At 46.9% G+C, this 13,506-nt stretch overlaps 1 protein-coding gene across 1 annotated transcript; it reads right to left on the reverse strand.

Moving 5' to 3' along the window:
• Nucleotides 1-430: 430 nt before the first annotated feature.
• LOC104627716 (C-C chemokine receptor type 9-like) lies at nt 431-12,670 on the reverse strand (the record flags this gene model as incomplete). Its single annotated transcript, XM_010296056.1, has 5 exons — nt 12,419-12,670; nt 9,641-10,930; nt 5,981-6,116; nt 1,987-2,069; nt 431-449 (listed from the first exon to the last, which is right to left on the reverse strand). Coding segments are annotated over exons 1-5 (1,780 nt in total), but the record flags the coding sequence as incomplete, so codon positions are not given.
• Nucleotides 12,671-13,506: the final 836 nt, after the last annotated feature.

A 13,506-nucleotide genomic window follows, 5' to 3' on the forward strand; every position in this document is an offset into this window, starting at 1 on the left:
GGGTCATCATCCTTGATCTATTTCAGCTGCTGTTCTGACAAACTGTCACTGCTAGGGTTTTACAGCAAGATAGATGGTTACACACACTTTTGCTGTAAGCTTAGATAAACAATTAAGATTTGCTGAGAAAGCTTATTTTGTAACACAGGCAGTATAAAAGCATATATTAAAAGATATATTTAGCTAAATCGTGCTCTTGGATATATTTTTATAGATTTAATGTAGCATTGCTGATGTTAGTAAACTTGCTTAGATTAATATTAAAAAGATCAGGATTTGATTCTATCTCTAAAGCAGAGATTTATAGCCATAGCTTAATGCTCTGAAGAGGTTATCAAAGGAAAACAGATGTCTCACTGTGATATTTTAGTTTGAGTGAATTTTTAATGCCAATCAGTGAAAATAAATAGTATTGCAGGCACATACACACTTTGGGAGTTTGAAGATGGCTCTTGTCTAGTCTAAATATTTTTTGGAAGGCAAATGTCAATTTATAGGGCAAATAGCAAGTTTCATTTTTATTTGTATTGAATTCCAGGTTCTTATTCCTATGACCCGCTGCAACTCTCATAAGGAAACTATCAGAGGACAGGTGAAAGTCAGAAACTCTGGAATCTACACGCTGATATTTGACAACACATTCTCTAGGTAGGTTCTAACTGGGTGTAAATGGTGAAATAAGCTTGGTTTTACAGACTGTGGAATTGATCAGAATTGCCATTATTCTGCCATTCAGAAGTAAGTATGAGAAATTTGTCCTGGCTTGACAAAAGATCTTCAGACCAATTTTTGGCTCTTGTTCTTGTTTGGGTTTTTCTTCTTCCGCCATAGCAGAATTCCACTCTTCTGTCTCAACCTCTTGGAAGGTAAACAGAAGTAAGCAAGGAATTTGTGACTATTTCCAAGACAGTTTAGTCAGGATTGTCATCTTATTAACAACAGACCTGGCAGCCCTTGCACAGGCATACTTCTTTTTAACAACAGTCAATTTTTTGCCTGAGTATAAGCCAAAAGACTGAATACACTTTTAAGGCCTCCTCTCTAGTTGACTTCAGCTAACATGGTCATCTTGCTCTCTTTTTTCCTTGACAGGTTTATCTCAAAAAGGGTGTTTTATCACTTGGCTGTCGAGAGACCTGTCATCTATGATGGAAGTGATTTTCCATAGCCTTGAATATACTGTGTTGTTTTTAATTAAAATTTTAAGAAATGCTATTATTTATGTACATGTAAGCATTATGATTACCACTGTGTTTGAAGACTTTGAAACTATGCAATAGTTATAATGCACTTAGAGAACATGTATACACTAAAAAACAGAAGCCTTTTTAAGAACACTAATGGTTCTGTACTGTGTACAGATTGCTGAAAAGCCATGTTGTTTGATTTAACAGGTCAATAATAACCAAATTTTTTTCAGTGGGGAGAAAAAATAAGTGTGGGGCTGTCTAAATGCAAACTGAAATTCTCTGCTGAAAATTGAATTACTTCCAAAAATATCCTTCAAAAGGAAATTTAAAGAAAAACGCATATTTTTGTTGACCTCTTCCCTGAAGAGTAAACATAACCATTTCTGTTCTGCTTTACTGCTCTTACAGTCAGAACAACAACTATGCAATACTTCAATCTTCCCAGGCATATATTGTAATCCATCTAGAATTTTTTATCTTTTCCAAGTTTTATAAACAGCAAACATAGGGGTTTTTTACATTTTGGGCTAAGATTTTGTAAGCCTCGCTTTTACAAATGCTTTGGTACTGAATACCAGTTACAAAACAATACAACACAACGCAGCAACTCCTTTCACTTTTGCTCACCATACTCTGTAAGTTGGTCCACTGAAATCAGCTCTTACGGTGAGTACCAGTGGCAGAATCAGGAGTATCATTTGTAGAATAAAGTACTGCTCACTGTGTGATTTTAGGAAGAGGAGCATTCCTTTTTCCTGCTTTAGCACCTTAGTCATCAGCATTCACAGGAAAGCACAGTTTCTGAGGAGATCAGCAGTCCCTCTCTGGGAGAGTCTCTCTCTCTGCCGCGTGGAACGTAGCAATAATGTTTGAACCAGTCTCAAAAAGTCGATCCAAAACCGAATGCATATCCAGCCCTGATGAGCTCTCCACCCGGTGTTCATGTTGCACCTTTCCTAACCCTTGCAGTTGCCCTAGCCAACTGCTAACTTTCCATGTGGATTTGGGAACAGAGCTGGCTGTCAACACTGCCTTTTAAAGAAGACTGGGTTCTCATTTATAGAAAATTTCCATGCAAACCGTCTGCTTTCTATATGGAATTTCAACTTTTTCTTAAAATATCTGCAAGCAGATTTCTCTCTTAAAAATTCCTGTCTTCTGATGGAAAGGCAAAACATTTTGGCAGGAGAAAGGAGAAAACCTCTTTCTCCCAACCACCCCTCCACATCAATGTCTGATTTCTGTTACTGTTCTCCCAGGGAAACCTCAGACCTGGAATGTTTTAGTGCAGCAGTTGGTAGAAGATGAGCTCAGCCTGCCAAGAGCCCTTGTAGACTCTTGGTGGCCGCTGTAGCTGATATACAGGGATCATGGTGGGAGACAGAAAATAAAACATGAGGGGAAGGAAGAAAAAGGGGCAAGCACAAGCTGAAGCAAATGATTTAGGGGAGGGGAAAGAAAGCACAGGGGCAAACTTGTAAATATAAAAACAAGGGCAGGGAATTAGAGGGATCAGCTTGACTAGGGAAGGAAGTCAGGAGAGTCCAACTGGTATTTACATATTGCTGGTCCAATCCATTACCCACAGGAGATCTTCTATAGCAAAAGGCTGGTTGTTTAAAAGATGGAGATCACAAGACAAGTGTTGGGCATTTACACAGTAGCAGCTGAGGTAGAGGGAAATTTCTGATTAAAGGAAAGAAAAGAATACTGCAGATAAAGCTAAAGGTTGCTAATCATTCCAGTTGTTAACAATGTATAAATACAGTTATCTTGAAAAAGATTGTGAAAGAATGACTACCTTTCATGGGAGCACCTAGATTTTTGGTGACTGGCTCATCAGTAGCTCTCCCTTCCCTTCAGATGCCTCTTCCCAGTATGGGTGGTGTGCTCTCCAGCTGCTGCCGGGCTGAGGGGTCAGTGGGAGATGCAGGCTGGTTTATTCCTCCTCCTGAGGGCACAGGCTGTGATGCACTTCAACCCTTACTCACCTGCCTGTGTGCATGAAAATGAGATGGGCAAGAGACTGAAGTTGGCAATAAACAGGCAATAAACAGTGCATGGATCAGTTCATGAATGATGACATGTTTCAGTGTTGAAGCTGTATTTTATATTTAATTAGGCAAGAAGAGATTATTTATTGCTTAAAAATGGAGTACTGTGTCCCATATGCTATGCAGTTTCACCGAGCTGTTACTGAAGTCTGCTGCAGTTTTCTTTTAAGCTTTTAGGTGTGGCTTTTAAAAGCATTTTGCTGTTGTTTTAGTTAGAATATTAATCTTACTAGGATATCTTTCTTAAAATGCCAAATGTAAGGTGAAGGGACACTGTCAAGTATCTTAGGCCAAAATATGACAACTCTGCCCAGAAGTATTTAAAATACCTCCATTCAAAATTATTTGACAGAGTTGCCTCTGGATTTCCTCTCAGCATCCGAGTTCTTAGCATTTTTTCGTCCTGTGGCAAATATTTTTCGCCACTGTTTAAGTAACTCTTGAAGTAATTGGCTCCATCTAATAAGCCAGATGTTTCCCTGCAAGTGTTTCATGTAGACAGTCCTGAGGCTGGCTGAAGCGTATGTTTGGGAGGAGGGGAATAAAAACACTGGATTAAAAACACTGGATTGTTTTTATCTGGCATTTGAGTCTTTATTGTACCTTTTCTTTAGGTTCCTGCCCCATGGGAGTAGTTTTATGGCTTTTTTGCTCTCTGAAAGAGGACTAAGTGTGGGAGCAAGAACCTGTAGTTTAAAGAAAAAAAGAGAAGGTTTGCTTCTAACCAAGGAGAGTATTTAAGTAGGAGAAAAATTTTCAAAAGAGGCAATACTCAATCTGGTAAGGTACAACAAGTGGACAGGAGTGCAGCTGTTCAAGAACAGGAATCCCATCCCATGTCAGCTAGAAGAGGGAGTCTTTTCCACCTCGGACGCTGTGCAGAGAAGACAGTAAAGAAACTGTCACTAGTACCAACCTTTTGTTTGAATGTCCCAGACGGTTTATGACTGGAGCCGTGGAAACCCAATAAAGGACTTAGGACTTAGAGTGTAGATTTGTGCAATGTGTGATTTCATTCAAGCCCCTTATACCTCCATTCATAAAGCACTTGTTCATGTGAGCTGTGCCAGGGACGCTGATAAATCTGTTTGTTTACAGGTGCTCAGGTGAGTTGTTGAATTGGGCTTTTTATTATCCAAAGGTATGCAATTAAGAGAAAAGCAATATTTAAAATTGATCATAAGATTAATTGAAGGGGATGTCACGCTCATGGAACAAAGAGAGCATACGTTGTGGTCAGCATAAAGCAACTGGGTGTTTTTCCTGGGCGCTGGAACAATGGAGGGTAATGTTTTTTGTTCTGCAGAGGTTTATGAGAAGGAAAGAACATAGTTGCTTTAAGAAAACGACAGTGTTCCTTTGCTCATCATTACTCAATATTGCTTTCTGAAAAATCAGAGAGATGTATTGCACGAGAGTGTACCACATTACAAAATAGCAAAGCTTCAAGAGCCTGACTTTGCACCTTTTTTAAAATTGAAATTGCACTATAGTTTTCATTATGCTCAATCACTGAGATTGTAACTTGTTCAGAAGCATCTTTTGGTCTTAACTGCCAAAGAATTGCAAACCCCGTTCACATCAAACTACATGCTCCAGATGGGGGAAAAAGAGTTTTATGTATACCAGCGTCTGTACAGTTACAGAGATGTAGACGGTTGTGTACTGGAATGTTTCTTGATGCTTTTTTCTTTCCTTTTTTAACCTCAGGAATTAAAAAAATAAAATTCGATATCATTCAGTGTGTCCTTTTTCTGCCTTGTAGAGATAGCTTTGGAAGATAAATCAGGTGATTGTATGATCTACTTCTAAGCAGGAAAAAATTTTACAAAATTAGGGAAATAGAAAATGGTTTGTCACGCTGGTGGACAAAGGGCACGTCTGTAGAGTACATCCGAGCAACAGCAGAGATCCTTAAATAAGTACTAGGTGAGCTGGCCCCCAATTTAGAGCGACTGTCACCGTGTCCTGGTGGCTCGGAGCAGTCAGGCCTGCCCCAGCAAGGGCAGAGCCCCGTGGCTGAGAAACACTTTTGTCCACCTTTGCATCCCCTGGGAGGTAAGAACAAAGCCACCCCAAGGACAGCAATTGCACTCACTGTCCTCAGTCGCGCCGAGCAGCGTTGTCCGTCAGCTCAGGGCTCCCATCTGGTTTTCCCCAGGTCCTGGCCAGGTCTGTACGCCCAAGTTACGTTGCGTGGCTGTGGGAGGGAAAGAAGTGCCGTCTGAGTCGCCGGCACTCTTCACGTGTTGCCTCTGAATTGCATCTGTAGTCCCAGTCCCGGGGCACGTGGTAAACGCATAGGCTCGTCTGAGCTGCTGGGGACATCTGAATGGGGTCCAGAGGACAACAGGCCCCATCATCACCAGTCATCACTTCTTTTATCGGTTATTTCTGTTCCCTCACGGGAGTTTCGTGCTGGGGTGGAGGCTGCGGCACTTCCCATCCCCGCCGCCCAGCAGCAGCACCAGCCGCCGCTCCACGCTCAGGGGCCTCTTGCTGGGTCAGAGCCTCCAGCAAAGCCTATAGCCCATGGCACAAGGGACCTGCAATACACATGTAAGCGACGACCGTACCTGAGCGATGTACAACAGCTCTGCAGGGGAGGCTGTAGCTCTTGGAAGCCTTTGTGTACATCTCCAACATTTAGCCTTACTGGACAGTATCTCCTCCCTTCTTTGGTGCTGGTAGCAAGGTTCTCCCAGCCCTAGTGCAGCCTATACGCGGGGTCCTAACCCGCCTGTTTCTTGGCCTGTGCCCCAAATATTGGCCTTGGCACAGCCAGTACGACATTCTGCTGTGGGGACCATGTGAAGCCGCCATGAGACAGTGGTATCTTCCCCATTAGCCCCTGATATGTCACACGGACGCTCTGAAGTCCAAATATAAGGTTTCAAAACACATATGGCCCAGGAGGCTTGGAAAAAAACAGGCAGCACTTGGAGGTGCTGGGACTACAGCATCTGGTCAGTTAAATGATGGATAATTGATTCAGATTGTACCTGGAAATGGTGGGTTTGCACAGACCGAACTCAGATCGATGGTTCTGGTTTTGGGCTACTTTTATCTACTGTGTCTTCAGTGATTCTTGCAGCACCCATCGCCGTTCTCTCACACCTTTCCATCTTCCTGCTCTCTGGAAGAGACGCTGCTGTAAAGCACGTCCCCGTTTCAGGCAGGAGCAGGTATCAGTCAGGCAGGTTTGCCTGCAGAAGTGAAAGTTTCTCATCAGCTCGCCCAGCTTCCTCTCCTTGCACCACAAGCCAGCGGGCACCATGCTACGTGACTGCCTGCACCACGGTCGCGGCTACCTCCGAGCCCTTCACCACAGCAAGCTGACGACAACCTGAAGCTACTGCCACGGCTGTCCCCGCTACGGCACAGCTCCCAGCCTTTGCAGTTTGGGGGGGGTTAGGCCAGCAGGCAGGTCTGGCCCAGTTCCCACTTGGGTGAAATCTGGGGTCCTGGCACGCTCCTGGCTCTCAGAAGTCTGAGGTGAGGACTGGGAGTTGGGGGGTCTTGGGGTGACAATGCAAGGCTCAGGGCAGAGACAAGCTGAGCTGCTCCTTCAAAGAAAAGGGACAGCAAAGGAGACTGCAACCCAAAACCATGAACATGTGGGAAAAAATGGCCTTAAAGAGAGAGGAGAGGAGCTGTGTAAGATCTTGGGCCTCTCCCAGGGCTTCCAACAACTGCTGGGTGACTGTGCTGCTGGAGCTGTGGGTAAGGCACAGGCAGAGTCCCATGGGAGGCGTGAGCTGCCGTGGGGCAGGGGACGTAATACCCCGCGCCCTTGGGGAAACCCAGGCAGCATCAGCTGAAGGCTGGGGACACCCTAGGGAAGCGTTGGAGGGATTTTGGTGGGCTAAATCCAGCTAAAGCCTCAGGGCAGAGAGACAGAGGAGTCCCGGGATGGCTTGGTCGCAAGGAGCTGGGCTGCTGGAGGAGAGAGGTCCCTGGCAGACGGAGGAGGGGGCAATGGCAGAAGAATGCCTCCATGACAGAGTCCTCGCTGTGCGGTGGCCAGCAGTGAGGAACCCCGCCAGGGATGAAGCTGCAGCCGGAGGGGCCGCAGGAAGGCAGCTTCCCTGCAAGTTCGGGGGGTCAGGCAGCCTGGGAAGCCACCAGCGGCTGCTGGACCACAGGCAGCCCCGGTGGGAGGGACCCCACAAGGGAAAACCCACCCAGTGGGGTGGTCCCCTGGCTCCCCAGGCAGGGCGGCGGGGAGCACCTCAACTCAGGGTGGGACCGGCATGACTCAGGGACGACCCTGCCGCCCCAAACTGCTGAAAGTTCATCGCCGTTTCACCACCCTCAACAGTTTCGCTCACCGACCAAGCATGAAAATTTCCCACCATATTTTGCAAAGCAAAGAAGCTTTTATCTTCGTTGAGAAGGCCCCGAAATTCAAGTTCCCGGGGCCGGCAGGACGCACAGCTCGAGGGCTGGTTTGGGGCTGGGAGGACCCCCTGGGTAGGAGCACCCTCGCCCCCATCTCTGGGAAGGGGCGGCAGGGCTCCCTCCTCCCACGCCCTCAGAAACCTGCCCTCCCTCCCAAAACTGCACCCCACCCGTCGCCTCCGGCCCCGAAACCCACTCTGGCGCCTGTGGGATCCTCAGCTGCGGCTTCCACACCCCAAGGCACAGACGCACATAGTACACCCTGTTAGCAAGGTTTTCCTCCGGCCTTTTTCAGGAGGGGTAAAATCTGTCATTGGAAACAGGTTACGTCTACGGATCCAAACCCGGGAAGGACGCCTGAGCAAGAAACAACCGGTTCATCCCCTCACAGTTTGTGCCAGTGCCTTTATTTAACACAATTTCAGCTTCCATTTGCACTGAGCTCGACGCAAATCACAAAAAAAACCCAAACCCTTCTTACACGTACAGTGAAAAATACAAACGTCTTTCATAATTTTTTTCCCTAAGGAAAAAGTAAAAAAAAAAAATTTAAAAAATCCTAATAAACATATACGAAACTAGAACCCCATCTGCTCAGAAATACCCTATTAGCTAGAAAAGCAGCGCCAAGCCTCGCAGAAATCTTGTGTTTATCGACACACTTTAATGATAAATGGACAACGAAAACGCTTTCTTCCTGCAAGAAATAATTACCAGGAGGCAAACCAGGTTAAATGTGATTATTTAAAACAAAGCCCCCTGAGCACCACAACTTGCAACCGAAGACCGGGAGGCGCCGGCTGCGGTCAGGCAGGACAGGCGATGCTGTGTCGCCGGGAGGGGACGAGGGAGGGGGAACGGCCACACAGTGACCTGCGGCCTCGGGCACCGTTATGGTGCCAGCACCGGCACACCGAAAGCCCTATAGAAGTTGTGGGGTGCAATACAGCACACCGCTTTTGGGAACCCCTGCCTCCACCAACCTCAAGATTCAATCCAAATTTCATTAAATTTAGATTTGACGCTTCATTACTCTCTGTCTTACTGACCTCAGGCTAAATACATTTTTTCACCGTTAGCAAAGATGTCAGTGAATAACCAGAGTCTGTTGAACCATGGGTTTGGTTTTTGGGTTCTGTTTCATGATGGCTATGCACCACAGTATGGCAAATATCTCCAGGACAGAAAACTCAGCACCTCCGACGTCCTTGAATTTTTATCGCAAGGTGCAGTTTGTCAATGCAAGGACCGCACAAAATGCCAGTATCACAACAGGAGCCGTAGCAAATGCATTGTACCAAATTTCACCGTGCAACACACAGCGAAAATAAAGGAGAAAACTCTCATTCTGTAAATGACCACTTTCTGATGAACACAAGCGACCGTCTTTCCTTTGCAACACGAACCGCCCGTGCGGCACAGCAGGGTTGTGTGTCGGCACAGGCACAGAGAGCAGCGTTTACCTGCCGCTGCAAGCCAGCCGGGAGCTAAAGGGGGTTCTCCTTTACGGCAAAGGGGACCTGGTGTAGGTGCGAACAGGTCTCTCGAGCCTGGCCACCTCCGTAGGAGACCCTGGCTGGACTGCAAATGACGGCTGAACCCCCTCCTACTGCTTCCTGAGGTCAGGACGGGCGGCTCATCCTGCTTCACCTGCCCTGCCGCCGCCGTAGCTTGGCTTACCGCCTCTCTGCGAGGCTGCTTATTTCTGCTTGTGGTCTGAGCTGCAGATGGCCTGGGTATTTACAGCTGTCACAAAAATAGCTTTTATCCTCTGTCAGTTCTGCTTACGACAGTACAGCTCCATTTTGCTGCCCTGTGCCGAAGGTTTCCCTTCCTTCTAGCCAGCAAGCACCAGTTAGGTCCCGCATGGTGAGGACAGGGCACATGAGGAGCCCCCAGCCCTCCCCGCTCCTCTGGGACAGTCTTGGGGGTATACAGATGGTTTCCAAAGAGTTTGGTGCTCCTCCGGAGGGGAGAGAGGGGGGACTAACTTACAAGAGGACTTGGCAACGGAGGGGGCATAATGGAGGAGGCCAAGTGGGTGCTGAGGGTCAGGGAGTTTCTCACCCGCCGCCTGCCCAGTATGGCAGAGGACCAGTCTGAGCTGTGCTCCTGGCTGTCGCAGGCGGAGGAGCGCTGCTTTTGGCCCCCACCCTGGCAGCAGCCGCTGCTCCGCACCATCCTGCCCAGCGCCGCTCCGAACCGCTCCCCAGCAAAGACGTAGAGGAAGGGGTTGAGGCAGCTGTGGAGGAAAGCGATGCTCTGGGTGACCTGCAGCCCGATGTCCAGCTGGTTGGCAGCCTGACAGCTGTATGCCACCCTGGTGTAGTTGTTGATGGCTTTGACCATCAAAACAACATTGTATGGGAACTGAGAGAGGAGGAAAGCAGTGATGATCATGGTGATGATCTTCAGGGACTTCTGCTTTTGGGATCTTTTGGCTTGCAGGAGGGTGTTGATGATAAGAGTGTAACAAATAACCATGACGAGGAGTGGGAGGAAGAATCCAATTGTGACTTTCAAGGACAGAACAGTAACTCTGAAGACCATGCTGACATTTGGTGGGTACATAATTTTGCAAACTGTGATGTCACCCACCCACATGCTTTGGCTGTAAATGATTTCTGGGATGCACAGGCTCATGGACATCAGCCAGACAGTCAAGCACATGAGTTTGCTGCGCAGGAGCCGCCTTTGCTTAGAAGTTTTAGCTTTCATCGCCTGAACAATAGTGATGTACCTGTCAAAGCTGATGCAGGTTAGAAACAAGCTGCAGCCATAGAAGTTGATCTTATACATGCTGTTGACGACTTTGCACATGAAGTTCTTGAAGATCCAGCCATTGGAGGCAGCCTTGGCCCAGAAGGGGAGGGTGAAGAGGAGGAGTAGGTCCCCAATGGCCAGGTGCAGCAGGTACCGGTCCATCATGCTCCTCCTGAAGTGGTATTTGCAGTAGACAAGCACGACCAAGGCATTTCCCACTGTGCCCACAAAGAAGATGAGCCAGAAAAACACTGGCAGGAAGGCTCGAGCAAACTGCCTGACCTGCCTTTTGTCGCACATGAAGTCTGTGCCGTTCACCAGGTTTCCGTACAGAGACAGCAGCGTGCTGTCATTCTTGTAGTAATCCAGGCTGGTCTTGCCAGGTTGGGTGACCTGTAATGGGACATCAGGTAAATTTGTGTTGAGAGATGGCTCAGTAAAGCATAAATTTGCCCCTCTCCACCAGATGCAGTTGAAGATCCCTGATATATTCCCTTTTAGATGGGAAAGAGCAAAGGCTGCCTGCGAAACACAGCACATTTCAGTGTGTGTGGCACAACAGAGACTTAGAAAAATGATCCGTTGAATAACAAACTCTTAAGAAAAGAGCAGTTCACAGTCTCCAGCCAACTATTAAAATGGCAGGTGGTGGGAGCATTCCTCTGTCAGATCATTCAAAACACTGTTGGTTTGGCAGCCTCAAATACATAACAAATGCAAAATCACCAACTTGGAAGAGGTGGGGGAGAAAGCTTTGTATTACTGCTATGGTGGGACATCGCAGGGACAATTTGTGCCTGCTCATTGCAGGGTGGTTGGACTTGATGACCTTAAAAGGTCCCTTTCAACCCAAAGATTCTATGGATCACCATTGGCTCGAGAGAGGCAGAAAACTGATGGAGGCAAAGAGGGAGGGAAGAAAAATGGAGATTACACAGCAGCATAGCTGTATACTCACTATGCTTGCAACTTCCATCTTCAGCTAGATCCTTACTCAGTCTTGAAGAAGATACCGTAACCTGGAGGGGAAAGATGGGGAGAAAACAACTGATTTGACATAGCTTTGAAATAGAACTGTGACTCCCTTCTTCTTCTTCTTCTTCTTCTTCTTCTTCTTCTTCTTCTTCCTCTTCTTCTTCCTCTTCTTCTTCTTCCTCTTCTTCTTCTTCGTCTCATAAAAACCTCAACCCTTTGAAACAAGTCTGGCCAGGAGATGAACAAACCATGCAGAAATTGATGTTGCTGGTTTGAATTATTTAGGTATTTCCATTTTACAAATTTACATTTAGCCTATATTAGGTCTTTGGATTCTCTATGGCACTGTGCTGACTATGTCCTTTGACTTACTAGTGTCACTATGATCTCATTTTTAGTAAGATGTAGAGTCCCCAGTGCACACATTAAAAAAGAAAGTAATCTGAAAGTACCGTATCTTCCAAAAGATTCATGAGAATAAACAAAATGTGTCTCTTAAATTGCCTAGCGACTAACAAGGAAAAGTACCTGCCTTTAGTAGTAGTTTGCGGTGTTAAAATATTTGCATCCTTTGCAGTGACTGATAATCTCTGCCTACAACATCTCTTTCTTATCTAGGAGTTTAAGCACGATGCCCATTTCTGTTGGCCTGTGAAGCAGGTCATTATGCCCCAGTAAAGAAGAAAATACTTTTTTCCGGCCACAGATTGCTTTTCAAGTCTGTCTGTCTACCATCACAAAAGGTAGCTGAGCCTGGCGGGCTGGACGCGAGTCACGCACTCCGAAGTGTTCATGTTCTGCACCAGCCCGCCTGTGCTGGGAATGAAGCTGAGGGACAACATGAGGTGGGTCCCGTCGATGCTACCGGAGACCTTCAGCTAGCACAGACCTTTCCTCTGGACATGGGTGCCTTCAAAAGCAGGTCAGACAACCGAGAGGTCACCTTGCAGAGCCAAACCTCTCACCGCAGCAGCAGGATGGAGCTGAACCTCCTCCACGAGGAAACGGCCCACGTTCACACTCTGGCTTCCTTACGGTTGCTTGTTGCGCGCTGACTAAAAGCACCTTCCCCAGTACTACTTGGGGCGCGAACTGATGCGGCGTGCAGTCCGTCTCCCCAGCCTGCGTTAGGGTTAGCGGAGTTAGCGCATTTGTCAGCAAAGCCCGTTTACTGTAAGTGGCCACCGTGAGGGATGGCGAGCGCGCCTGCAGCCTCCTCGCGGTGTTTGCGGCACCCTCCGGCCCCGACTGCCCTCCATCCCTTTGCCCGCTCTGGAGCGAACGCATGCAGCAAATATTTGCAGGGCTTCGGAATCCGGTCAGAAAGATTCAACACAGTTGTTTTCATCTATTTAGAAATGATTGTGTTCAGAAAGCACTGATTAGGGGCTAATCCTTCCATTTTTTTACCTTCATCAAGCAACTTTAATGAACATGAATTATTTAGGAGCAAGGCGTTGCTCAAAGCAAAGCATCATTTGGCAGCATGAGATCTTTGCAATAAAAGAACATGCGTCTAGGCACAGTGTTTGCTTAAAAATAGATTGAAGAGATAAAACCAGTCACAAATACGTGCTCTTAGTTTTTAAATTTTCTATCAAGATACAGAACTACACACAGATTTATGCTGGTGCCTGGAGTTTCAAGTACAGATATAAATTTAGTACGTGGCTTTTAATGATGCCACCTGCGTCCTGTGCATAATGGTTGAATTTCTGATGCACAGCACTCAAAATATGTTTTTATTTGACTTCTTTTCAAAGACGACAACCAAGGAAAGTAAATGGCCAAAGCATACTAATGCTACAGCGTGGCGCAGGATTTACGCCAGTAAAAATATGCAAGCAGATGGAAAGAAACCACCTGTACAATACCTATCAAACAGATGTACCACATGTAAATACTAAGATGTAGAAATTAAGACCAGTCGTAGCCATCCATACACAAACGACGTTGCACAGGTCTACTGAAAGAAGCGGAAAATGCTCCTCTCCCAGCCGTGGTTCAATACAGCGAAGTCTCTGGTGGCAACAGCCCCGCAAGGGCTTTTCCTTGTCCCTGTCCCCATCCCCGTCCCGCTCTGGCTCCGGCCCAGGCAGCAGCATGAGCGCAGCGGCGGGCCG

This window comes from Phaethon lepturus, unplaced genomic scaffold (assembly GCF_000687285.1).
Source record: "Phaethon lepturus isolate BGI_N335 unplaced genomic scaffold, ASM68728v1 scaffold47021, whole genome shotgun sequence".
In the NCBI taxonomy this organism is placed as follows: domain Eukaryota; kingdom Metazoa; phylum Chordata; class Aves; order Phaethontiformes; family Phaethontidae; genus Phaethon; species Phaethon lepturus.